Source organism: Sesamum indicum, linkage group LG12 (assembly GCF_026168435.1).
Source record: "Sesamum indicum cultivar Baizhima isolate 11 linkage group LG12, ASM2616843v1, whole genome shotgun sequence".
Lineage (NCBI taxonomy): Eukaryota > Viridiplantae > Streptophyta > Magnoliopsida > Lamiales > Pedaliaceae > Sesamum > Sesamum indicum.
In genome coordinates, this window is record NC_142668.1 from 12,615,012 (window position 1) to 12,642,845 (window position 27,834).

General features: G+C 34.1%; 5 protein-coding genes and 1 pseudogene across 7 annotated transcripts; 2 read left to right on the forward strand and 4 right to left on the reverse strand.

Annotated features, from left to right (window-relative positions):
* Positions 1 to 334: 334 nt before the first annotated feature.
* On the reverse strand, positions 335 to 4,256 carry BGLU41 (beta glucosidase 41). Of its 3 annotated transcripts, XM_011096997.3 has the most exons (14): positions 4,099 to 4,256; positions 3,442 to 3,638; positions 3,296 to 3,362; positions 3,129 to 3,187; positions 2,565 to 2,640; positions 2,359 to 2,430; positions 2,191 to 2,278; positions 1,838 to 2,093; positions 1,603 to 1,718; positions 1,269 to 1,492; positions 1,148 to 1,179; positions 966 to 1,068; positions 773 to 881; positions 335 to 658 (listed from the first exon to the last, which is right to left on the reverse strand). In XM_011096997.3, exons 2-14 carry the CDS (start codon positions 3,604 to 3,606, stop codon positions 457 to 459), a joined length of 1,569 nt encoding a protein of 522 aa, XP_011095299.1. In that variant the 5' UTR covers positions 3,607 to 3,638; positions 4,099 to 4,256; the 3' UTR covers positions 335 to 456. The 3 variants fall into 3 exon arrangements, with proteins under 3 accessions (XP_011095299.1, XP_011095300.1, XP_088732774.1); XM_011096998.3 differs by lacking the exon at positions 4,099 to 4,256 and having other exon boundaries at positions 1,838 to 1,993; positions 2,196 to 2,278; positions 3,442 to 3,739; XM_088876648.1 differs by lacking the exon at positions 4,099 to 4,256 and having other exon boundaries at positions 1,838 to 2,098; positions 2,196 to 2,278; positions 3,442 to 3,739.
* Positions 4,257 to 4,925: 669 nt separating this feature from the next.
* LOC148784866 (uncharacterized) lies at positions 4,926 to 6,438 on the forward strand. The gene is made up of 3 exons (XM_088876674.1): positions 4,926 to 5,421; positions 5,594 to 5,672; positions 5,746 to 6,438. The coding sequence occupies exons 1-3, from the start codon at positions 5,372 to 5,374 to the stop codon at positions 5,983 to 5,985; spliced, it is 369 nt and encodes a 122-aa protein (XP_088732800.1). The 5' UTR covers positions 4,926 to 5,371; the 3' UTR covers positions 5,986 to 6,438.
* Positions 6,439 to 10,734: 4,296 nt separating this feature from the next.
* On the forward strand, positions 10,735 to 12,766 carry LOC105174800 (large ribosomal subunit protein uL2z). Its single transcript, XM_011096999.3, has 2 exons — positions 10,735 to 11,266; positions 12,257 to 12,766. The coding sequence occupies exons 1-2, from the start codon at positions 10,827 to 10,829 to the stop codon at positions 12,600 to 12,602; spliced, it is 786 nt and encodes a 261-aa protein (XP_011095301.1). The 5' UTR covers positions 10,735 to 10,826; the 3' UTR covers positions 12,603 to 12,766.
* Positions 12,767 to 15,442: 2,676 nt separating this feature from the next.
* Positions 15,443 to 18,896, reverse strand: OCT4 (organic cation/carnitine transporter4). Its single transcript, XM_011097001.3, has 2 exons — positions 18,363 to 18,896; positions 15,443 to 16,783 (listed from the first exon to the last, which is right to left on the reverse strand). The coding sequence occupies exons 1-2, from the start codon at positions 18,784 to 18,786 to the stop codon at positions 15,594 to 15,596; spliced, it is 1,614 nt and encodes a 537-aa protein (XP_011095303.1). The 5' UTR covers positions 18,787 to 18,896; the 3' UTR covers positions 15,443 to 15,593.
* A 3,247-nt stretch (positions 18,897 to 22,143) lies between these two features.
* On the reverse strand, positions 22,144 to 23,224 carry LOC105174802 (desiccation protectant protein Lea14 homolog pseudogene; annotated as a pseudogene).
* Positions 23,225 to 23,693: 469 nt separating this feature from the next.
* LOC105175133 ((-)-germacrene D synthase-like) lies at positions 23,694 to 26,251 on the reverse strand. Its single transcript, XM_020698496.2, has 7 exons — positions 26,094 to 26,251; positions 25,736 to 26,009; positions 25,270 to 25,642; positions 24,968 to 25,186; positions 24,718 to 24,856; positions 24,383 to 24,631; positions 23,694 to 24,267 (listed from the first exon to the last, which is right to left on the reverse strand). The coding sequence occupies exons 1-7, from the start codon at positions 26,214 to 26,216 to the stop codon at positions 23,980 to 23,982; spliced, it is 1,665 nt and encodes a 554-aa protein (XP_020554155.1). The 5' UTR covers positions 26,217 to 26,251; the 3' UTR covers positions 23,694 to 23,979.
* Between the last annotated feature and the right edge of the window lie 1,583 nt (positions 26,252 to 27,834).

The window sequence follows — 27,834 nt, forward strand, 5'->3', positions numbered from 1 at the left end:
CAAAATTTGTAATTGACATGTCTAGTTGAAGGAATTTTTCATAATCATAAGTAATATTATACATACAAATTTATTATCCAAGTCATATATCGCACTCGGTTATATACAAAATTATCTATTACCTAGTCCAAATCAAAATTTTCTTTATTCTTCTTTCGGGAATCAAATAATCCTGCAAGCTTCACTTTCATCTTATTCCTAAATTTAATTTCACCAATTTCATGATCGAAAAAGAACTCTCAGTAATTGTAGAGGATGCAGATAGAGTCAATATTATGAGTTACGTGCAGTTTTTGCTCGATCTACGACAAAGAGAACAGACTGGGACGGTATATGGAACAGAATCAAAGGCTTCATCAGCCAGCCAATGTATTGATCATATGAGCTTAAGAATCGCATAATGCATTTGTTGTATGGTACAACATGTACAGATGTGGTCTATAATCAGGCAAGATTTTATTGCCATCGAACACCCAGTTGTGTTCTTGATGTTGTTAGCATGTTTCTGAACCAACTGACTGAGGACTTAGGTATCCTGGTAAGGTTGTTCTTGTAGTCCACATAGTAGAGCCCAAACCGGACAGTATATCCCATGTTCCATTCCCAGTTGTCAAGCAATGACCATACGAAATAACCACGAACGTCACAATTGTCTTGCCTGCATTTGGTTAGTTTTGCGTAAGAGAGAGTTTCCATGGACATAAACGACGCATAAACCTGAAAAACATAGAAAACCTAGCACAACACGACAGTTTGCTAATGCTGTCGGTACCTTATAGCAGCAGATAGGTTAGAGAGATAGTCGCGGTGATAATTTATTCTCTTATCGTCCTGCAAAGCCTTAGGCAATGCTCGATGAGATCTTTTAGGATCATCCATCCCTGAATTTCATGAAACCAATGCATGAGATGCATTGCTGGCATTAGAGATTTTAGCTTCATAACCAGCCAAAAAGGAACACTCACCGTTTTCAGTTATAATTACCGGTGGATTCCCGTACTTGTCTTTAATATAGTTTGCCAACTTCCTGATGCCCCACGGGACAATGTGTAGCCAACTGGATGCAGCCTGGGAAGAGGGAACGTTATAAATACTTACGTTCTTAATTGTCTGAAATTTTTCACCTTGACAAGAAGTCGATGCTTACTCTTTCTCCAATGGCGATTCCGTGCTTTGAAGCTGAAGTTATAATGTGAAAGAACATTAGTACAGATATTGATGAATCTTTATCAAAAAGAGTCAAAGATTATGTTATTTAGGTGTTCTACATGTGGCAATTACAGCAGAGTCGGATGAGGCGTCCTGCAATATGAGCTTACGAAAATGAGTTCTATCATTACGGGCATATAAGGTAGTGTAATGATTTATGCCGACAAAGTCAAGGGATCCTTTGAGGAATCGAGATGTCTCTGGAGTGATTTCAGGGAGTCTTTCAGCCACCAACTTCTGCATTGAAAGAGGATAATTCCCAAGGAGAAGTGGATCAAGGAACCTGATTTAGATTTGCAACTAATTGTTTGTTACACAACTTTGTAGTTTCTAAAATTTCACCTAATTTCATATCTTTTGATTTTTTCATAAATTAGTCTTCGTGGATATTACCATCCAAGTCCGAAATCCATGGCTCTCCCTGCAGCATCTATATCCTCATCTGCGTTAGATATCGGTTCGTACCACTTAGCATCGAGAGCTATCCCAACTTTGCCTTGTTGCCTTTCCTGGAACATGAAATCTGTCAAAAATAAGTTTTCACGATAATGTCCTCACTTTCTTGTTCTTGTAAATCACATCGTAAACATAAACGCAACTACTTCTCCTTTATGCCAATAAAAAATACCTTGAAATGATTCTGATAAATGTGATAAGCAGCAGCATGAGACAAGAGGATGTTGTGAGCTACTATGTAAGGTTCGACAGATGATTTTCCGGCTTTGCAGATTAGGTGTCCGAGGATAGAGCATCTGCCCGGAGCTTGAATCCCTAAATCATAGCCCTGGATTGCAATACCATGAGGCTCGTTGAAAGTCATCCAATGTTTCACTCTATCCCCAAAAGCTTTGAAACAGATATAAGCATAATTTTCAAAATCCTTTCTGCACTAAGCACAAGCACTTTACGAGTTAAAACTTCATTATTTAGCATGTAAATCATCATATTTATGACCATTGATGTAAACAATGCACAACATACACTACTTGATTGGTCAACAGTCCTCCATATTTGTCTTCAAGAATCTGCGGAAGATCCCAATGGTACAGAGTTGCATAGGGTTGGATTCCTAAACAAGAACAAAAACTTTGATGTAAGATGGAAACATGGTTGCGAGATAAGATTGAGAAATCATTCTTTTCGTCAAACCTTTATCTAGCAAAGCATCTATCAGATTGTTGTAGTATTCTATCCCTTCCTGATTCGGTTCCCCAGTTCCATCTGTCGATTCAGACATACTAAATCCATAAGTACAAATTGTTAGGAGGGAAACATTGTCAAGACAACAATGTCTCTTCTTGAAACTCATCGAGCATGTCCCTTCAAAAAACAAAGGCAATGTGTATGCATCTTACTTGGCAAGATTCTTGACCACGATATTGAGAATCTATAAGCATCCATTCCCAAGTCCTTCATCAAGTCTATGTCACTCTGCCGTATAAGGTTGATACATCATCCACTTCAGTTGGGAAAACACCAAAACCAAAAATTGACTAAAGTAATTCCCTTGTTTACTCAACCTCAGCCCGCCACCAAATATATTCTTATTCCCATCTTATATAATAGTTTCTGGTACACTTCTTATCTTATTGCACAAGTGTCATATCAATATTTTATACATAATAAGTTAAGAATGTGAGCATTCTTATCCTCTCCGACTACTTCTGCTCAAAACTTTGTCTATCCTACTTTTCAGAATCAGACATCATCCAGCACTTTTGGTTTCTAGCCAATGCATTGGATTTAAAAGCAACAGCCAGACAAAAGCTAAAAATACTTTACTTTTTTCTTTAACGTATGATCAAATATGTCTTCAACATAACATTTTCCACACGAAAAAAGAAAAAATCAATTGCCAAGAACGAAAAATGGGTGCATTAATTCTGAAGTCCAACAAATGAATTTCATGAAACATTTACCTTAAACCGATGATACTGATCAACCGCTGTGTCTGCATTGCTGAAATCCAATATTCTTCCTATGTTTTGTTTTTTTCCGGAAAAATTAAAAATAAATAACCAAAAGAGCTTGCAATAAACTCAAATTTGCACATATTGGAGTGTTGAAGAAGAGATTGATCACCAACCTGGTTTTCTGGTGAAGGTATCCCATATGCTGTCTCCTTTATTTCCTTCATTGACAGCCCCTTCAAACTGAAAAACATCAACTCTATTTTCAGTACAAGAATCTTAACATTAAACAAGAAAGTTGAAGCAACGGTTTTTCTGCAACCTGGTAAGCTGAAGAAGCGGTTCCAAAAGTGAACCCCTCCGGAAAATCAGCTCGGCTGATGGATTCACAGTTCAAAACTAGAAAAGCCGCCAAGACGAGGAGTACGAGAATTGCTGCCATTGTTGAGTTTGTCTGATCATCAAGAAATTGTCTGACAACGCTCATGAAATGGTGTTGCTTTTATTTATATATATATGCTGGAGAAATTAATATCGGGTTGTGAGTCTAATAATCAATGATGTATTGTAGAAGTCAAGAAAATTGGAGAAATAGCGTTATGGAGCTTCTCTTGCGGTGGAAGGATTAGTCGGACTTCGTTGGATTTTTCTGTTCTAAAATTTATTATTATTTTTTATTTTATTTAATATATGAACAGAATATATATAAATTATATGTTATTAATGAAAATTATTATATATTTAAAATATAAATACATATTTCATTTTCAATTTTCAATTTCTAAAATAGTAATTCAAGTGAAAATATATTTACTTATACGTATTTTTATTAAAAATTACATCAATTTTACACTAAAGTTCAATATAAAATACAATTAGATTAACTTATTAAATACATTCTTATTTCATATAAAAATTTCTGCGAACTTAAAAAAAAAAAATTCGGGAAAATTGAAAATAAAAATACAAACGAACATACCAGGCGGAAAGGTTGGGTGTCTGCTAAGCAATCTGTGCCTCTTGCTTACACGTTTTGATTCCATGTTAATGTGGCCATAATCTAAGGAATTCATTTTGGAAAGGAATCAAATTACTTGCAAATGTTGATGTGGTAAGAAGGCACCTCAAGAACTTGTTGATTCCCTGTTTAAAAGGTAATAGTTAAGTGTATTTATTTTGAAAAGAAATCGCAATTGTGAAAACGGGTTAAATGTAATTTATCTATTTTTTTGTTCTTTTTTAATATGGAATTGCTCAATCTTTACATAAGAATGATAGGAAGGGAATTCCTGCCCTCCTCCTTTATGTGTGCGTCTTTAGGTAAGTGGTGTGTTTGAGAATTTGCTTGGTATGGAACATAGGCAAACCGACACGAATCAAAATCTAAGAAATTTAAGTCTTCATTTCTATCTATACAATTTTTTTTTCGTGTAGGATGTCATTATAGTTTTGCAATATTTTATGTTTATTACGGGTACTGTGTGTTTTTGTGGTCTATTTATGTCCTTTGTAACATTTTTGTGTGCTTGTATAGATGTGTATTCTCATTTTTGTTTACTTGATATGAAAGCGTATTTATTGAAATAAGAGCAATAACAGGACAGGAGAGAGTGCATTGTCCCTCTTCTTTTTTCCTTTCAATATATCTCGTTAGCAAGAATGGTCTTGGATTGATTTACTTTACTATAGGGGATATAGTGAGAGAAAATGAGTGGAGGATTGATAAAATCTAATAAATGCCTCGGGTGGTTATGATATGCTAACCAATTCTTGAATTGGTTGCTAGCGATCACTACAAAATGTTGTAGTTTTGAACTCTGACTTTGGTGTGTTTAGCCATTTTGATTTCCTTCCTGCTAATAGCGGTCTCTATTCACCCTTGAATCACATGATAGTTTCTGTAGCATCACCTTGATTTTTGGATACTCACATGGAAGAGGGAGAATAGTACTTTTACTCAGGACAATTAATCAGTTATATATATTGTAGCTGATGCTTGACTCATACTTGTGCTTACATGTGGCTTACTATTTATCAGGTAAAGAACTAATCATTCACCTGCCCAAGTTTCTATTATTTTTCGGCCTTCAGGTACTTATGGGCAGTTTCATACATATTTGAGTGTTAACAGTTTTCTAATAATGTGGTTTTGGTATTGTAGAAACCAGGACATTAGGCCTGTAAGTTGTTGAATCTGTGGTGTTGCTCGATAAATGACACAGCTGTTCCTATGGCTCTTCTTTAGATAGTGAATGATTCCTTTACTGGAAGGAGATCCTAGCTTTAACTTTTTGGAAGAGAGGTAAGTTTCATAAACTAATCAAAATCCATTACAAGTTTTTATATTAACTTTGTTAAAGGTTGAGGCGTCTTGTGTGATTTATGTTTCTTGTCGCTTTGGCTTTTGTTGAAATGCCTTAGTAAATACAAAGCTAACCCAGTGCTAATTGCTTTCTATTAACCATCTCATATAGGCATAGCATTTTGGATTTTGGTTTACTTTCTGATCTTATGTTGCTTTTGAGCAGTATGGGTAGTTGGATTACCTTGAAGGTACTTTTCTATTTCTTTTTTGTTTTTCTTTTTAAGGAATTGAAGACACTTTTCTGAATCAGGTAAATTGCAGGAACTGAAGCGCAAGCAAAGAAAGAGGAAGAGTAGGAAGGAGAAGAGGAGGAGGATGAGTCACCATCATTCAGATGATGATTCTTCTGATGATTCTGCTGATCTGCGGCATAAAAAGAGGAGCAGGAAGGCGTATTCAGACTCTGATTTCGACGTCAGTGTTTCAAATGATTCGCGAGTTGGTAGGGGCAAGAAGCGGTTTGAGAAGAAGAACAGGAAACATCGTAATGAAGAGGACTAGCTTCCACAGTGGGTGATATGTCATGTGCTTTTAAGGTTCCTCTAAACTGCTGCTAAGTGTACCCTATTCAGTCTTTAATCTGGTAATTGATGAGCTTCTTGATGGAAACCACTTTAGCTTAGTGGACAATGCATTACTTTGGTGCATTTGTTATTTTTCAGTTTGATGTAATGTATCATTTTAATTGCTTTATTCTTCGGGTTGTAAGAATTCTAATATTTACTGAGAATGCTACGATGCTTTGGGGGAGCCTGCCTGTGGGCATCAAGAAGAGCTTAACTATTGCTACTCTTTTGAACCCAGTGCTATTATTGGAGCAAAGAAGGTTGCAGTATTTCCTAGTGTGTTTTATATATGTAATTGTATTAGGGCAATGATTTTGTCATTAATATTATCCAGTTTCTGGATCAACATCTCTGAAAATCAAGATATGGTGTAGCAGGTTTCTGTTGATATCATGATGTTAACGAATATATTTTTATAAGTTCCAATCAGCTACTGCATTTCTATTTTAATTTTATCGACCGCACACTTGAGAAGTTTTGCTTAATGATGCCCCCTCTTTGTTCCGCCTTTTCCATTTTCTTATATGTGGGTCTTAATTTGTGTGTGTGTGTGTGTGGTGTATGTGGTGTGTGGGGTGTGTGTGTGCATGTGTGTGTGTGTGTGGTGTGTGGGTGTGTGTGGGGTGTGTGTGTGCGTGTGGGGTGTGTGTGTGTGGGGGGGGGGTGTGTGCAACGGTAAAACATGTTTTACTTTCATTTTGAACATAAAAGAAGTGAGGTGTTGCTTTTATCTTCTGTGCCAATGAATGCCATTTACGTCTTGTTATATTTGCCAATCTCCTTCAATTTTTAAGTCTTCATTTCTATCTACACAATATTTTTTCTCGTACAGGATGTCACCATAGTTTCACAATATTTTATGCTCATTATGGGTATTGTGTGTCTTTGTCATCTATTTATGTCTTTGGTAACATTTTTGTGTGCTTTCATAGATATGTATTCTCATTTTTGTTTACCTGATATGAAGAGTATATATTGAAATAAGAGCAATAACAGGACATGAGGCATTATCCCTCTTCTTTTTTCCTTTCAATATATCTCGTTAGCAAGAGTGGTCTTGGATTGATTTACTTTACTAGAGGGGATATAGTGAGAGAAAATGAGTGGTGAGGATTGATAAAATCTGATAAATGCCTTAGGTGGTTATGATATGCTAACCAATTCTTGAATTAGTTGCCAACGACCACTACAAAATATTATAGTTTTGAACCCTGATTTTGATGTGTTTAGCCATTTTGATTTCCTTGCTGCTAATAACGGTCTCTATAATTTTCACCCTTGAATCACATGGTCGTTTCTGTAGTATCACCTTGATTTTTGGGTACTCGCATGGAAGAGGGAGAATGGTGCTTTTGCTCAGGAACAATTAATCAGTTATATATTTTGTTGCTGATGCTTGACTCATGCTTGTGCTTACATGTGGCTTACTGTTTATCAGGTAAAAAACTAATCATTCACCTGCCCAAATTTCTGTTATTTTTCTGCCTTCAGGTACTTAAGGGCAGTTTCATACATATTTGAGTGTTAACAGTTTCCTAGTAATGTGGTTTTGGTATTGTAGAAACCAGGATATTAGGCCTATAAGTTGTTGAATCTGTGGTGTTGCTCGATAAATAGCACAATTGTTCCTGTGGCTCTTCTTTAGAAAGTGAATGATTTCTTTACTGGAAGGAGACACTAGCTTTAACTTTTTGGAAGAGAGGTAAGCTTCATAAAGTAATCAAAATCCATTACAAGTTTTTATACTAACTTTGTTAAAGGTTGAGGCGTCTTGTGTGATTTATGTTTTCTTGTCGCTTGGGCTTTTGCTGAAATACCTTAGTAAATACAAAGATAACCCAGTGCTAATTGCTTTCTGTTAACCATCCCATGTATTCAGAGCATTTTGGATTTTGGTTAACTTTTTGATCTCATGTTGCTTTTGAGCAATATGGGTAGTTGGATTTCCTTGAAGGTATTTTTCTATTTCTTTTTTATTTTTCTTTTTAAGGAATTGAAAGCATTTTTCTGAATCAGGTAAATTGCAGAAATTGAAGCTCAGACGAAGAAAGAGGAAGAGTAGAAAGGAGAATAGGAGTAGGAGGAGGAGTCACCATCATTCAGATGATGATTCTTCTGATATGCGGCATAAGAATCTCTTCCACAAGCTGTTTGATGGCAGAATTGTCCACTATTGAAGAGTTCAGATAATCGATTAAAACCTTGCAACCCTCCTCAATGATAACTTGCCTCCAATCTTCAAGAATCCCCAAACGGATGGTTTCCCGTGCCGCTAGGGTCTCAGCTAATAAAGATTTGCAAATAGGAGTGTTAGTCCTAGGATCAATGAAATCTGCTTCATATCTCTTCTCGTAGACCTTAGATAGGTGACCCAACATGCCGCATAGATAACAAATTTAACTAATAGATCAATATTATAGATTTTATCTAATTTGAAGTAACGAAAGGAGAGAGGGAGGACGAGGCGATATTTACAAATTATTGATCCAATTGTAAGTGAGTCTAATTTCATTGAACTCTATTTTATAACATTACATGTTAAATTAGAAGCTACTAGAATTTACAAGTTATTGATCTAATTGTAAGTGAGTCGAATTTCAACAAGATTAAAAAAAAAAAAATGAAGAAGAATTGCCCAGTGGACTAATAGATAGAGGATTAGATGGTGTCACTCCAACGGTTATTTGATTAAGATGAATGTTAGTCTCCAGATTAGGAAATTAACAACAAATAATCAATAATTTTCATTAAATGAAAAAAGAAAGAGAGAACTAGAGTCGTAGATATTCATGAAATTGTGATGTTCGTAGGGTAGAGGAAAAGGTTGTGAAAAAATATTATTTAATTGAGTACTCGATCAGCATCGAAATGCTCATGCATTCTTTTATTTTGTCTTTCAACCCATAAAAATAACGCTGTATTAAAATAATAATATTATTGTTATTGGTTAAAATTTTTAAATTAAATGATTGTTTAATATAATATTCGAACTAAATTAAATAAGGATATTGAGTTTCGATTCCATCTACACTCAATTATAAAAAAGAGGGGTTTTTTTTTTTTTTTTTAAGTAAGAGCGATAAACTATTACTAATTGAAATAAATCGATTACAATTACAAAATAATTTCTACTATGATTAGATAATATTCTACGTACATGGCGAAATTCAAATTCACAACCTCTAAAATCATGAGACTTTAATTTTGCCAACTAAATTAGGGGTCATTAATTATAAAAAAGAGAGTTTTACGTATAGAATTTGCAAGTTTACAGTTTTTAATTTAAATTGAGTTTGATAAAATCGAGAAAAAACGTGGGCCGACAAAGATTGATGAATACGGCAAAGTCGTTTCTTGAGGGAGTACGTGAAAATGATAAGAATGTACTACCCTCGAAAATCACTTTATGATATTTTCACTTTCTAAGGATTGTATTAATTTTAGAAATAAAAAAAATATAGCATAAAAGTGTCACAAGGACAAAATAGGTATTTCCAATAAATACTAGACATGATAACTGTTCAATCACATCAAGGGCTCGATATTGGCCCTTTGGGGAAGAATACCAACCACGAGACGGTAACTAAATTGAAGGGCAAAAACAGGACTATGTTGAAAGAAAATGATTATTGACTATAATTTTAATAATTATAAATAAAAAATTATGATAAATATTTTTTATTGATTATAGTTAAATAAAATCGATATAAAAATATAATTTTTTTTTAAAAAGAAAGTTATTTGTCATAGATAAGAGCCATAATAAAAAAAGTCATGATAAATATTTTAGCCATTCTCGCATATATCACGACTAACAACCGTTGTATAGCTGTAGTCGATGATTATTTGCTACGACTATTTTGTTATTGACCTTGATAATGAATCATAATTAAATGTTGTACTTTTTGTAGTGTACACATTTATTTTCAATAGCGAGTGATTGAAGTACATCTGATATGAGTGCATAACTTAAATAATTTATTATATCTATTTAACCAAATTAAATAGACCAAAAATAATATGAATAACTGCTCGAATTTATAAAATAAATAAACTTTGAACATACATAAAAAATATTATTATGATTAATTAACTAAAGAAATAATGATTTATGGAAGAAATATGTATAAGGGTGTATTAGTCAATTCTCATACTCCAATGTCAATTTCAAATGTTAGATAAACTAACATTTTATTCAAACACTGAGAGTGTTTGATGTGAAATAAAATACTACCAAAGTATTTCACAACTCTCATTTTTACTAAAAACTAAAGTTGATATATAAATACCATACAAAATAATATATTAATTTTTTTTATCAATACAATGCATTGTATTATTCTCGATATTAAGGTATTAATTATTATATTTAATAATTTTAAGTTGAAAAATGTATTAAAAAATTAAATAAATATAAAATTATTATAAAATAACGTATATTTATATTTTCGGAACTCAAACTTATAATTTCTTGATTACAAAATTTTAACTTTACCATTTAAATAAAAACTCAGCTTAAATTATTATATCTGGGGGAATTTGATTAAGTTAGGAGCTGAATTGGGCTTAAAGGAGTACAAAGATGTTCATATCTCGGGCTAAGCCCATTTATCTAAGCCCAACAAGCCCGAGGGCAAACCCTAATTTTCACCCGGACAAAGAACGTCTCTGAAACCTTATATCTATCTCCACCATTTATCATTCCTCCAGTCTCCAGCCGTCCCCTCTTCTCCTTCCCAACAACACACACAGTTTCACACACAGCACTTCCCCAGAATGGGTCGTGTGATCCGAGCACAGCGTAAGGGAGCTGGCTCCGTGTTCAAGTCCCACACTCACCACCGCAAGGGCCCGGCTCGCTTCCGCTCCCTTGATTTCGGCGAGCGCAATGGCTACCTCAAGGGTGTCGTCACTGAGATTATCCATGACCCCGGCCGTGGTGCTCCGCTAGCGCGCGTCACCTTCCGCCATCCCTTCCGGTTCCAGCACCAGAAGGAGCTCTTCGTCGCCGCCGAAGGTATGTACACTGGACAGTTTGTCTACTGTGGGAAGAAGGCCAACCTTGTTGTCGGCAACGTGTTGCCTCTCAGATCTATTCCGGAGGGTGCCGTCGTTTGCAACGTTGAGCACCATGTTGGGGATCGTGGGGTCTTCGCTAGAGCTTCTGGGGACTATGCTATTGTTATCTCCCACAACCCTGACAATGGAACTACTAGGTACCTTTGTCAATTACTTCATTCATTTGATGTATTTGTTGGGAACTACTTGGTACTTTTGCCCATATTTGATTTATGGTGTATTTGTTGAGAAGCCTGAAGGAGGTTTGGCTGTGTGTTTAACATTCTTGCTTCCTAGGAAAATTCTAGTGTTAACTGGCCTGTTATGTTCTATTGAATTTATTCTCGGTCATCTTTTGGAATTTGGGGTGTCTGTCCCAGCTAATTTTGTGCATTCAGTTGTTTATGATTGAGAAACATGAAATTACGTAAAATTTGAGAGTAGCTACAGTGAACTTTTTTTCATTTTGTATTTTGATTGCTCTTCAGCTTGGTATGGTTAGCTCTATTTCTGGTATGCAGTCTTACCTAGCTTGTCTTTATCCATGGAATTTAGGTCATGATTGGAGTCATTGGACTTGTTAAAATGTCTGCTAGAATTTTGGAAGTAATTCTGTTTTGATTCCAATTTACAATTCCTTCATATTGCAATTCATTGTTGTAGTTAACTGCAATACAGATTGGTTTAGGGTAAATGAACATGTTTGTCTAATAATCAATTTGTAAATTGATTTTACTATATGCTGTCATTTGGTGATTAAGTGGTTAGTAGTACTGTACTTTCTTTGTGTTATCTCGAGGCCTATTTGTTCCTTTTGAAATTGAATTGCTTTTTTCCTGAAATAGTTTCAGGATTTCTTTTGACATGCTTATCTAAAATAAATTTACAGTCTGTGTAATTCATTTCTATGCACTAGTTCAGCTAATGATTTGATATTGCAACACATGCTTTTTTATTTAGCCCCATGTACTATCACCTGTGACCCAACACTGGGTTATGAGGTTAGCATTGAGTAACTCTTTTCTCAATTCTGCACTATGCATTTGATTGCTAATTAAAATTTCACTTCCAAGAGATGGCTTACGTGGATGATATATGATAATGGAATCTATCATCTTTTTCTGCCCTGACAAATTGCTTTGTTGCAGGATTAAGCTCCCTTCAGGAGCCAAGAAGATTGTCCCCAGTGGTTGCCGTGCCATGGTTGGCCAGGTTGCTGGCGGTGGAAGAACTGAGAAGCCGCTCCTGAAGGCTGGAAATGCTTATCACAAGTTCAGAGTGAAGAGAAACAGCTGGCCCAAGGTTCGTGGTGTTGCTATGAATCCTGTGGAGCATCCTCATGGTGGTGGTAACCATCAACACATTGGTCACGCCAGTACCGTTCGTCGTGATGCACCACCTGGACAAAAGGTTGGTCTTATTGCCGCCAGAAGAACCGGTCGTCTCCGTGGTCAAGCTGCTGCTACAGCTGCTAAAGCCGATAAAGGCGCTTAGATTAATGTAATGATGAAGAGTTTAATTTTGTTACCATCTGTTTTTCACTAAATCTGAATCAGATTTTGCATGTTGAACTACATCATTGCTATGGTGAGGATATACTAGATTTTGTTGGGATTCTGGATTTTAAGTTCTATCTTAGTGCTTGTTTGAAATTGTTACGAGCTTAGTGTGTGGTTGATTTTAGGTTGGCATCTCAAATCCATTAGTTTAAAAAGTAGGCTGGTTTAATATCGAAAATATATTTTACTTGGCCTTCAATATCGTTTATATTCTGAGTAAATCAGTTAATATCGGTGAAATTATATTATTCTATTTTAAACCTGTCAGAAACACCTGTTATATGGTACCTGTACATGCTGTAAACAGTGCAATGAAATTGAGGCAGATTCAGAATAAAATTGTCCACTGCAATTTGTTTGATGTTGGAGAGAATTGAATCATAACTCCATGTCATATTATGCAACTAAAAAGGAACAAAAAGAAAAAACAAAGAAAAATTCATTACCTTCAACTCAAGCTCATAAAAAAGTAGCGAGATACTCCTATGGTAGGGTAGTCCTTGTCGGCAGCACCTTACTGTGAGATGCACCATCTCATCTTTCCCAGCAAATCTTTCTTGAAACCCTCTACTTTAGGCAAGGGGTTTAGAAGCGGCGATGAGAGTCGCGGCGACTACGACCGCGATGGCACAGTGGGGACTCAGAGCTCGAGCTTCCCCTGTGATCAATCCCAGACTAAAGTTCAGAAGCTACATCCCGCTGAATCCTCCACCAATCTCTCGTCTCAGGTGCCTTTCTCTTCCTCCCCATTTGCGGATATATCCCTTCGTTTCATGTTGGTGTTTTTATTTTCTTTTGGGATGATTATATTTACACCCCTGATATATAAACTATCCCTTTCTTTTGTATAATTATAAAAACTATCCCTAACAGTAAAAAAATAAAGATACTTTGTGTAATGATACTGACATCTTTAGGGGGTTGCGTGTAATTTTTCAAAAAAAATAGGGGTGGTTTGTGTAAGTGATAATAACATTTTGATGGGTGTATCTATAATTATCTAAAAGATAGAGGTGGTTTGTATAAGCAGGCCATTGACCAAGGTGTAAATTTGATTACTTAGACCTAATTATGCTTTCTTTATCAAACCTAATTTTGTGCACTAAAATGAGTTAGGACAATTAAATTATTGTGCCCTTTTTCCATCCTCTGCGTGTGTGGATTCCTTACTTGAACTCAAGCTTGAGTATGGTTACGATACTTTGAGGTTACACATTGTGTGATACATCCCGCTCAAGAATTGGAAAAGGTTTGATACATTTTCTGTTGTAAAGCAGTGGTTTGGAAGACCTGGGTGCTAACGTTATTGTTTTTCTGCTACGAATCTCAACTTTTGTCTTATAGAGAAGTATCAGAAACGATTTATATACACTGCAGAATGCTGGTTTTTCATTTCCTGCTTCCTGTTGAGCATGATAAGAGTAACTCTTTTGTTAGTGAAACAAGTGAATTTACAGCCGTGTAGTTTGTAAAATTTTAACATACCCTGTTCATTTTTTCTGTGTCTGGGTGGAAATTTATTAGGTGTTAGAAACTTGATATATCAGTTGAATGCAAATCTGAAAGGTTTTTGTGGCTAATTTTGGTCATTGTCATACAAGTGTCGTCTTCTCTTTTATAAATGACAATAAGAATGAACAGACAGCACCTTTGCAAGCATTCCTTTGACCCCTTCCCTCTGCCTGTGCTTGTGGATTGCTGTCCAATGGTGTGGTTGGGCAGCAATTTTTCAGAGAATCCTTTAAAGCGGAGGTAAATGCATGAGCCTTTATAGCTCGTATAAGTAGGAATCCTATTTTGCTTTATATTTGCTTTTATTGAGTCCCCCAATTTCTGTTTTACAAGTAAAGTAGAAAATTTTCGTAAGAATCCTTTTTTAATATATTTATTTATTTATTTCTTCTTCTTCTTATTATTATATTTTTCAGAATTCACTTTTCCTTTTGGCGGCAAAAGTGGATAACTATGTAGTTTGAATTATTACTACCTTGATAATTATGTACCGAATTTGCAAAAAATATAATATTAAGAGCTAAAATAATTGCACATGAACTTTAAGACCAAAAATAAATAAGGGGCTATATATATATATATAATAAATAAGGATAGTCACAAGAATACTCGGATAGGTGTTGTCGATCATAATCGAATTATTTACTCCAAAAACCATTATATATTTAGGATTTCTATTGTACCTACATGAGTTATGTTTAGGGTTCAACAAACGCACAACATCCAAAGGGCTGAGTGACGCCTTTGCTAAATTTGGTGAAGTGGTTGATGGTATCTCGATCTTTGTTTAAAGTTTGTGCTGTATGGTTGCGACAGTTGTCAAATTTTAATTAAATTGAATTTTCTTGTCTCTTATTGCAGCTAGAGTGATCACTCTTAATTAATATTTATTTTTTGTCTGACCCGTTATTGTGTCATCCAACATGATACAAATTGTGATTGTGACTTGATATAAATCAAGAATTGAAGGCCTATATTAATTTGTCACCATTATTTTTTTATGCAATTCTTCAATTTTGTCATTGCCTTTTTCATTTTATTTCTATCACCAAATTTCAACTTGACATGACACAACATAATGGTAAAATATTTGACTTTTTAGCCCAGGGTAAAAATGTCTTTTTAAATGGTTATAACCCGAAAATGCATCAAAGGAAGTATAACTTATGCGGTGACATGCCTTGCACATTTAATTTTTTTGAAATATGCAAAGACGGGAAAATTAATTATAAAATGCAAAAAGAAAAAATTATGTAAATGATGTGTTTTAAAAATGAACTACCTTTGTGGATTATTTGGTGAGAGATTCTAGTGCATATCCACTTAAAATAAAAACAAACATAGTGTTGTAATTTTTAAAAAATTCAGTTCTCGCGGTGACAACTAAAGGGGAAATGTCCCACTGATTTAACTTTTAAGCAGTAATTGACTCGCTCTCTCCCTCCCCCTCTGCCATTCCGGCCATTGTATCATATAACGGCCTGTTTAAAGTCTCTGGCAGGAAAAATGCCAGAATCCCCCCTGCAATCCCACAAACTCCAAATACCAAAAATGGTATTCTTTCTCCTAGAACCACCACCAGCGGCGCCAGTATTGCCCCCAACTGCGCTGCCTGAGTTGCAGACCCTAACGCTGCGTTCCTAACAACTGTAGGAAACAGCTCTACTGTATAAATAAACAACAGATTGTAAGTCCCAGCCATGCCAAATATCCCCAAAATGCTACATACCGTCCGAATCGTCTTCCATGTTCCATACACCTTCAACAGACCTCCCACAACACAAAAAACCCCACTGAACCATTGCGTGCCAATGGTTAACGGCTTTCTGCCGAACTTGTCAATCAGGATTGCGGTTAGCAGAAAGGCAGGCATCTCAGCTACTGCATTCAGGAAGACATTGAGGTAAAGATTCGTTCCGAGGTTCACCACATTCAAACTCAGGCCGTAGTAGACAACAGAACAGAAGAAGTTAATAGCCACTGCCAGAACCAAACGGATACGTGTGAGTGGCGAACGAAGCACGTCCAGTAGGGATCCTGTTATGGCCTCTTTTGACTCCTCTTCTGTTTTAGAATCATTGGTTTGGGATTTCTCTGACGTTTCATTTGTGTCATCATCCAGGGCAAGGAAGACGCTGTCGGGAAGTGTTTTTCCATTGGCTTTGGCAATGCTGTGCATGGTTTTCATGGTGCGGCCGATCTTTCCCCTGATGAGGCACCATCTGGGGGACTCGGAAACAAAAGGCAGTATGAAGAGGAGGAAGAGAATGGACGGAATTGAAGTGGCAATATAGAGTGCTCGCCAGGACCTGAAAAAATAAGCTATACCAGAAAGCACAGCTATTCCGCCTGAGAAGAAGTAGAACGTCGACATCCCCGCAATTCCACGCTTCGTGGGGCCGATGGGCTCCGTTGCAAGGACGAAAGCACAGAGGCCAACTCCACCAGTGCTGAAGCCAGTCAGGAGGCGGAAGAGGGCATAGGTCCAGTAATCTGGAGAAACTGCCGTTAGACAACCAAAGATGGCGTTCAAGGTGCATACCACTATCAGAGAACCCTTTCTCCCCAATTTTGAGTCTGAGAGGTGCCCAAATACTCCAGCACCTGAAAAAACATGTGCATCAAACATTACATTCTCTTCACATCAAAATTCAAAAACCATTCAGTGTGTAAAATTTTCATTCTGTAATCCTGTTCAATCTTCTATTCCCGCATTGTACTGCAAACAGCACATGCTATGCGACAGAACTGTCCTAATTTCCTAGAGAGAATGTACGAGATCAAAGCTCTTGACAGTTCTTAGCCTGTCAGGATGTATGAATACTGGGAAAACAGCAACCAAACATGAAAAAGTTGAAATGACGACAGAAATTTGTACAGAGAAAACAAAAACATGAATGCACATGGACCAGGACAGTACTTGACATCGTAGTCCAGAAAAACGCATTAAACAAGGTAATAAAGAGCTTCACTTAGGCAGCAATCGTGGGCCTCTCCCATTTAATTTGCACCTGTCAATCAGTTACCTTAATTACTAGAATGTACATTAAGTTAAGGAATTGGGACCACCTATTTTCAGACATGGTGACGTCTTTCCTCTCTCCCCCATGGACTAGTCTAGTCTACCATTAATTATTTTCCAGTACGATTTAATTTGTGCCTCTCAGTCGGGTTTCATTAATACAAGAATGTACCTCATTATCAGGAAATTAGGACTACCTCCTTTTAGGAAAGAACATAAGCTCTCGAAAATTTTACTTTGGGAAAGAATATATTTGATATGTGAATGATGTATAATTTAAAAAAAATAATAATTACGCTGACAAATATGAAATACTCACTATACAATTAATTTAATTTAATTAAATCTAATTTGAATAAAAACTTTTTCGTAAGCTACTTGTTCTTATCAATAGAAGTAAGGAAAAGGTATCCAGGCTTTGTCCAAAAGCATCTGGGCTCCTCTCAATTGTCGCGTCTATCACGTTTCTATGCTTTCTGCCAGAGACGTGGTTATCTCTTCCTCTAACGTTACTATTATTGTCAGTTTGAAGTTCTAAACATGAAAACCACTAACACGCCTACCTTACCTTAACTTTGTCTCCTTTGCATATTATAATCATTAACAACAACTTGCCCCTTTTTGATTTTACAAGGCGCCGCCTATAACAACATTATCAAATTCCAACTTCTTCAATGTAATAATCTATATAAGTTGTTTAGTTATATTATCACATACTCACATTTTAAAAATAAATAAAAAATATAAGAAAGTTATCCGTGTATTCACCATTAGCATGAATTGTACAGTGATCATTCTAAGTTGAGAGCTGCGTGTTATGTGGTGCAGGTTCCCTCTCATTGACACGTTTCAAACTCGACAGTCATCAATACAGAAACAACAGAACAACGACATTTATGTATATCATTGAACTGGGCAATTAATTCTGTGGTAATTACCTAGTTGTCATCATGCTACCACATTAATGAAATAACCATTAGTCCTACTGCTTTTTTGACACTTAAAACTAGGAGATGAAAACAATATTAATTTCAAGTCCTAATTAATATTTGAAAATAAATAAATAAATAAACAGCTGTATCATGATGAGGACAACAATCACCATCCAATCCAAACACAGTTATTGAGAGGTAGAAGTAAATCAAAATCCAGGAGACTGACCTATCATGCAGCCGCCGAAGAACAAGGCCTGCACCAACCCCACCTTATATTTCTCCGAACAAATCAATCCGAACTCCGCCACCGTCGAACTCCCCGGCCCGCCGATCCACTCCCAAGAACCGGGCTCCAGCTCGCACACGCTCCTGATCACCCCGGCGGAGCATCCATCATCCAAGCATCGCCAGACGGGCTCACGGTCGGCGAATATGACGACCATGGTGTGGAAAGCCTCGAGCGCCCATGCCATGCTGGTAAGTACAAAGTGCCTCATCTGCCACCACCCGAACTCGCCGCAGTACTTCCTCAGCATGTCGTCCATGCATAATCTCTCCTCGGGTTTGCTGCCGCCGTCATCGGGATCTAGGGGGAGCAGCGGCGAGCGGAGGTCCGGGTCGAAAGATTCAGGAAGAGAGCTTTTGGACATTTTTATATTCTTGGTCGTATTGTGTACTTCACATGGGATGGGAAGAGAACAAGTGTTGTATTTTTGTTGGGGAGGATAAGGATTATGACTGAAATTTGGAAGTAATCGCAAATCGTAACAATATATATATTTATATGTGTCTGCGTGTTTGTGTGTGTGGGGTGGGGGGGGGGGGGGAGTGGGATATTCTGGAAAAAGAGGTGTTGGTTATTGAAAAGGGTTCTATTACTAATCTTACTCTAAGTATAGTTTTATTCATATAATATTAGTAATGTAGAGGTGGATGAGTAGTACAATTTGGGGGAAAGCAGAATTCTTAGAGAAAAAGGTATATAGTAATGGTTGTTGTTTGACTAATGTTGGAACGGAGGGAAGGTAATATTCGGGGGAATATATGAAATAATCAAGTGGATAACAAGTGGGAGGCCTGGAAAGTAGGCCTATGTTTTATTTTTTGGGTTAGAATTTTCTCTATTTTTTGTCATCCGCATTCTGCGTGTGTGTGAGAGAGAGTTTCTGTCTGGAAATTCCAGCCCATCAAATATGTTGGAAATATATATATATAGCTGTAATTGAATTGGATTTTGGTGTGATTATTCACTATATTGTCTTCTGCCTCGGCTTGTTGCCATTTGTGAACAATATAATGGTAATTCTTTAATGAGAATTTCTAATTCGAGTTTGATTTAATTAAATTAGAATTAAAAAATGATGAGTATGTCATATTTATTATGAGGGGTTGGAATACTCTCTAAAAAAAGTAATAAATTAAATAATAATTATAATATTACTTATAATGAAATTGATTAGATTAAATTTGATTTGAAGGAGAATTTTTTGAACTAAGAACCTATACCTGGAGAAAAATATTTGATGAGAAATGGGATTTTAATGGATCATTATGGTCCAGTTCATGCTCAAGTTTCAGAGTTGGACTCCAAGACCTAATTATGGGCCTTACCTTACGGAAACCCAAAATAAAGTAAATTAATATAATAAATAGATAACAAATATAATATCCCAAGACTCACATATACTTTTAAAAATAAATTCAACAATATGATTAATCAAAAGTTGAATGCTTCTATACAAAAAAAATAATGAATATATTTTGCTATGTTTTTTAAAAAAAAGTACTTTTTATCTAAAAGATTAAATTATTAATAACTTACTTTTATTACTAAATAATTAATAATAATTTTTATGTATTTTTTATGTTCATATATTACTTAACTTTTAGTCTTTAAAAATTTAAACTGCTTGACTTACTAATTGTATTTTATTTTATTTAATTAAACTTTTTACAATTAAATTTTTTAAATTAAATTTAAGATGCAAAAATGTTTAAAAAAATCCCTGTACTTCATACATATTTATATATATACATATATGACATAAAGACAATTTTATAAAAAAATTTAATTTTAAAGAAGTAATTGTTACTTTTATTAGTTTAAACTTTAGAGTGAAGTTAACCTTTAAATTTAAATCAAATGGAAGAAAGTAAATATATCTCAGTCGGTTTTAAAAATAATAGATCTACTAATACTGATAATCACTTATTTTAATTATCTTTCTCATATGTACAGTTATTTAATTAGCTGGACTAGTTTTTTTAATAATTGAGTAAAGTTACAGTAATTTCGAGTGTCAACTCATGTGAGCATTCATCCTAATCTCTAAATAAATACGAACATTCTTTTGTGTTAAATAAATTATATTGACATTCATAAGTTTAGATTAAATTATATAAATACTTTTAATCATTTATAAAATTATGGTTTTACTCTTGAAAGGTGTTGGCGTTTGTAAATATTTTTCATAGAGTATTTGTATAAATTTTATTTTTAAATAAAAAATAAAAAAATAATTATAATTATAATATCAAAAGTATAATTATAATGTTACAAAAAAAAAAAAAAAAAACACACACACACACACACAATATATTTGTGTATCTTGAGATATATAATATCAATGGATATCAATATATATAATTTACCCTTTAAGTTATTAATTCTGATATAACGAAGAATATAATTAGATGATCGTCACTTGGTGAGTTTGGGTATGTAAATCTTTGGGAATAATGCTAGCAACCTATGATATACACTACAAGAATATAGAAGAATAGTGACAAAAAAAATTGTGTGATAATTTTAATATTTTCACTAATTATATATATTTAATGACAATATTGTTTATTTTATCGCAATAAGAAATTTCACGATTATAATAATTACTATTATTTCTAAAAAAATTATAATCAACATGAACTAATGACAAAAAATATGCAGTATATCACTAAATACAATTAGTGACTTATGTACAGTGACGATTCAGTGATAATAAATAATAGTTGTCATCTTTTTTGTGTTACTAACTTATCACTAATTGTATTTAGTGACAATTTTTTACATATTTTTTTTACCATTTATAATTATATTGTGATAAGATAGAAATTATTGTCACTTAATATATGTCATTAGTGATAACTTTAGAATTATTACTTGATAATTTGTTACTAACATCATATTTTTTTATAGTGATATAAATGAGCAAATTACTTTCTATGAAAGAAAAAAAAAGAGCTCCTATATTTTTTGAAATGAAGCAATTTATCTTTTTAGACAGGAAGGTAAATTTGCTGTATATTAAAAAAATATAAAGAGGTAAATTAATTTTTTTTTTATAAAAATAATTTACTTATTTATAATATCACAAAAGATAAATTACATCAAACCCATAAATCTTTTCGACTTTTTTGAACTTCCTATGAGGTGTTGGAACAAATTGCATGTTTAAATAATTATATCATTCATATTGATAACTCGAAAATTTTAAATTTATTTCATTAATAAATAAAAAATTATTATCATATCGATATGCTTTGAACCCAAAACATGTTAATCGATCTTACCGTTTAAGAAAAATATTTGTGACATATTTCATTATACTATGACAAATATAATTTTTTATATTAATTAATTATTATAATTAAATATAAAAAATATAGTGAATAGTAATTAACTACAACTTCACGACAACTACCAACCATTATTTGAACAAACTCAAGGTCAAATATTACCTATAGTTAAAAATCAAGATAAATATTTTGATCATAATTAAGAATCATGATAAATACTTTAATTATAGTAAAAACCGTGATAAATAGGTCTGCAAATTTTAGATTATCGGTGGGTTTTACCAAACTAATTCACTTCATTAAACTTTTATATTAATATCAAGAGACATGCTAAGATTATTAAATTAATTTAAATATGAGGCTAAATACTTATTGGGTGTAACTATATTTTATAAAAAATAGAAAGTATTTATATGATTTGATCTAATTTGAGGAATTGTAAATATAATTTGCCCTTAAATTAATGTACATTTTGTGTGTGATGTGGAACTTACAATAACAACCCTTCTTACTGTACACGCATTATTACAAAATAAGGTGGGGACAAATATGTCAATTCAAAATTCTAAAGCCTTGAGAAGGCTGGAGAATTCTTCTTCTAAATTATTTAAAAGAAAAAAAAAAGAGATGACAACTAAATTAGGCCACTGAGGGCGCCGCAGCTTCGGATGGCTCAGATTTCCCCATGATCAACTCGGAAAAGGTGGGCAGCTTCATCTCGCCCTTATACGACACCGGAATGGTGAAATGCCCAACGACCGGGAGATCAACGATCATTCCCAATTCCAACAGATAATCCACATCCCAATCTCCGGCGATGTCTCGAACCAGGCTAACCAGCGCGCTGTGCGCTACCTTCACCGCCACATCCAGTATTGTATCGCCGTTAGCCGTGAGGGATCCAGGGTCCGGAATGGAGCCCGACGCGATCAAACGCTCGGCGCTCTTCACCTGGTACGTGATCTCCCCGATCGGAATGGGAACCGAGTAGGGATTCGACACCGAAACCTTGGCCAGCATATTTATTCCGTCGAAGCCCAGACCTTTGAGATCCACGTCTTTAATGGTGGCCTCCGGCAGCGGCATCTGCGCCACCTTCTCCGTCACGAGATCCACAATTCCCATCTTTGGTCTCCCTTCCTTTCCAACTCAATAATTAGACAGACTGGATTTCTGCTGATTGATGAAGAGTCTTTGAAATGGGAGATGGATGTATAGGTGGGATTATATATACATGCAAAAGATCAAAATAGGAAGCGTGGCGCTTTGTTAGCATCGCGGATGGAGTGGGGATAATCCGTTTGTTATGATCTGTTCTTGTTTTTCTTGAGCGTCGAAAATTCTTCATTTGGAATAGATCGTCAGCCTGAAGAACACCGCTGACCTTGGTTTTTTGGTGTAATTTGAGCCAATGAAATCTCTCTCATACAGACTTTATTACTGCTGCCGCCTGCACTGACTTTTTATTTTTAGTTTATTTTTTTTAAATTACAAATTCTATTGAGACTGGAAAAGATTATACACGAAGTTTTCACTAGAAATAAATTAATAACATATTTATAGGGTCCATACCAATATAGTGATAACAAGTAATTATTGTTACAATATATTTCTTTAATTATTTTTAGTGTCATTAATTTCTATTGATAATAATTTTTACAAAGTAATTACCAGTAAAACTATAAAATTATTATTGAAAATATTTTTTTTTGTCATTAAATATATATATATATATATATATATATATATATACTAGTGAAAATATTAAATTTGTCACTTTAATTTATTTGTCCCTAATTTTCTCTATTTGTGTAATGTTTTATTAAAACACTAGTTAAGTTGAACAAATTTGTAATAATTATCAAAATATTTCAACAACGTCCTCTACTGTGCTGCAGCCATATATAAAAGCAGTTGAACATTAGTAGGTCCACGGCCAAGATGCCAAACTTGAAATAATTTTTAACTATGTAGTTCTATGTAGTTCTATTTCATGAATTCTTTGTTTATTAATATGCTGTAATTTTATTACATTGAGATACAAGATTCAGCTTCTCACACTGTCCTGACTTCGATATGTACACACAGTTTATATATAGATAACATAGTGATGCCAAACTCCATCAATATTTAATTATACTTTTATTTGGTCAGGTCTTTATTTATTGAAATGCAGTAACTTTAATATATATGATTGGTGAAGTTGAGGTGCAGAAGAGGGTTACGAGCCTCCAGCCTCCCACATCATTCAATTCCGACTTGGATTTTTAAACTGACATGACTGGCTCAACTAGCACACTGTGTATGATGTCTTTTATATTAGCTTTGGAATTGGTATACTCATCGCCTTCCACATAGAAAAGATGTACAATGCGAGTAAAATTGAGAACACGTGTTAGGACCGGCATAGAGACCGGTATTGTTGGCCAAAGACTTTCTTGATTCATGTCCTTCCATGCTTTCGTGACTTGTTCTTGGAGTTTAGCAAAAGCTTCCTCCCTTGAGACACCATTTTCATTCATGTAACATTCCACTGCGGTGGGTTTCTTTTCAAACTGTATGTGGAAATTAATAGAACCAAAATCTTGTAAGAAAGATATTAATTGTCATAATATGTCCAAGAAATTAAGTGTAAATTGATTGTGAAATTTGTGTCAATTAACTTCTTACCCCGTATCCTACCAAGTCGTTGGTTAATCTACAAATTATTGAGGATGCAAGAAGAAGCAGTGGCTCACTTGTAATCCAGTCAAAGTCTTTCTTAGTTACTAGGTTTCCCATACCGACCAAGGATGTTGTTAACAACATCATATAAGTAGAAGTTACGATGGCCACCTTCATATATTCCTCCATCCTCGGCATATCCTTATTGTAAGACCATTTTGCCTCTTCTAAGTATGCTCTTACCAATTTTTTCATCTGCAAAATCGAAATAGAAATGGACGTACGAATATAAGTGTAAATGAAAATGATTCATTCGTTTGCTAGATAAATTATATATATACCTCTTCTTTTGCATATTTGATACGATACGATCCGCCTGTCTTTTCAAGTTCATTTTCCATTTCAATATACACATCACAAAGGGCTTCATAACATATTTTCATGTATGATGGCAACTGCTCCAAAGCATTAACATCCCATCTACATAGCGGCCGTAAAAGAAGGAAGATATAATAGTCATATCAAAATATTCACAAGTTATATTGTACCAATTAAAATAGTATTGTTTTGAAAAAAGACTCAAAATGTGACCTTTGAATGAGGTTTGTAAAAAGCTGAAGATCATCTAATGTTCCATAAACATCGTAAATGTCGTCAAGAATGGAAGTAATGTTGATGATTTTGGTTAGCATTCTTCTTGCAATATGGTAATGGGGCTCAAAGTAGACTCCTACTGCCCAAAAGTAGCATTCCACCACTCTATCTCTTGCAAAAGGCAATCTATTTGCAAAGTCTAAATCCTTCCACCACCTACGATATTCACACATTTCGTTGCTGTAAGATTTAAGTTAGCATCTATGAATTTGCTTATGTTAAGACAAGTATAGCAGTACCTCGTAATATCGTTGAGCTCTTTCTGATGCGTCTTTTGTATAATGTTAAAGTCCAATTTTGCAAAATTCAGTAGTATCTCAGAATGTGATACATTTTGTTGGTATATGGAAATGAATTTCTTAGCTCCCACTCTGTTAGAACTCTTGAGAATTGGGATCTTCAGGGCTTCTTTAACTTGTGTCGAAAGAGAACTGTTCATGTTTGAGAGTGAAGACTCAAGATTGGAGGAGGAGAACTCCAATGCTTTCTCAAGAATTTCCTCCCCAACTATTCTGAACTGTGCTGCCTCAAATAACTCTAACATCACTTCGAGGTTTTTTATCAGTGATGCCTTGAAATTCCCTTCACCATCTATGAATTTGTTGAAAATATCTGATATAAAAAGGCGAAACACCAAATCAGAATAGAGCATCCATACTAGAGAAAGTTCAACTTCAAGAATTCATTATACTTGTTAATACTTGCCACACGAGACAGGATAACCATGTTGTCTGAGCAAACGAAACCGAAGAGCAACAATACGAAGATCATTGTCTTTGCTACTATACTCTAAGTAAGTGTCGTGTGTGAACTGTAAAAATTTGTCGATTTCTTCTTCAAAATGATAACCAACGCCAAGGCGTTGAATTGCATCAATGAGTTCTAATTTGTGATACGAATTATCTGGCGTCCGGGCCAACACCTTCCGCACCATTTCCTTTGGTCTTCGAAGTTCTTCCTCTTCGGTAGCAGAAATTTCCTGTACAGAATATAGTTTTGTTTATAACAATCTATTTAATTCATGCTTCTCAAATTAACGTAGAAACAAAAGCTAATTTTGTACCGTAGAAACATAAGCCAGGAAATAATCTCCCCAAACGCTTGGATGATATTTGACTGATCGACGAACATCATCTTGATCAACTTTCTCAATCAAAATTGAAGAATGTGAAGAATCAAATTTCATTTTACTTATGTTTTTGTTAATTTTCTTTTGTGTTGTGCTCTTGTGTCAAGTTAAAAATAGTGTATATATAAGGTGTTGCGGTGACCGACTTGGACAAAATTGATAACTAGTGAAAAAACTTTTGTCACGTGTTTGAACATTAGACGGGCGGGTAACAACTTTCTTTATGATGTGAGTACATAAATTGATGTGAATAAAGATCACATCAATTTATTGTAAATTACAACTATTATTATTGTATAATTTATTTTTATTATCAACATAAAATAATAGGTTTATCTTTGAACACACACGAAATTCCGAATTGAGATTTAACAACAATTTTCTATATCGTATAATTTATTTTTTTGTGTACAATAAAAAATATACAAAGAAAAAAATTATTATATATAGTGATTTTACTGGATTCCCTATCGTAACTCTTACAAGAATTTTCTGTTCATGTTCGTTTTCATATTCTTGCTTTTCTTTCTCCTGAATTGTTATCAAATAAAATTACTGAATTATAATAATAGATAGACAAACTTTCTTACTATGATTTATTAAATTTAAATTAAAAATGGCAGAATCAAGACTAAACCCAAAAAATACCTTTTAATTTTAGCCCATCATATGAAGAAAATTATTGTACCTTAAATGAAGCCAAAAAACAAGAAAACAAATTGTGCTAAAAAACAAAACGGAAATGGCAAGAGGCATTTTCTTGTTTTATAATTTCTCATAATGCTTTTGGTCAACCATCACAATAAATTGATGTGAAGAAAAATCACATCAATTTATTTTAAATTACAACTACCAAATAGTATTAGTTGACAATAGCATTCTCTACTATTATTTATTTATTTATATTATGAACATAAAAGTCTTTCAACACATAATGATTCCAAATTGAAAGGTAAGACAAGTTTTGCATATTCTATAATTTATTTTTTTGTGTATAATAAAAAATATACAAATAAAAAATTATTATACATATAGTGATTTTACTGGATTCCCTATCGTAATTCTTACAAGAATTTTCTGTTCATATTCGTTTTCATATTCTTGCTTTTCTTTCTCTTGAATTGTTATCAAATAAAATTATTGAATTATAATAATAGATAGACAAAACTTCTTACTATGATTTATGGAATTTACATTAAAAATGGCAGAATCAAGACTAAATCAAAAAAATACCTTTTAATTTTAACCCATCATGTGAAGAAAATTGTTGTACCTTAAATGAAGCTAAAAGACAAGAAAAATTGTGCTGAAAAACGAAAAGGAAATGGCAAGAGCCATTTTCATTATTTTATAATTTCTCATAATGTTTTTGGTCAACCCTCACAATAAATTGATGTGAAGAAAAATTACACCAATTTATTGTAAATTACAACTACCAAATAGTGTTAGTTGACAATTGCAAATCTACTATTATTCATTTATTTATATTATGAATATAAAATAATGATGTTTTATCTTTCAACACATAATGGATTTCGAATTGAGAGGCAACGCAAGTTTTGTATATTGTATTATTTATTCTCATGTGTACAATTAAAAATATACAACGAAAAAAAATTATTATATATAGTGATTTTACTGGGTTGCCTATCGTGATTCTTACAAGAACTGGAAA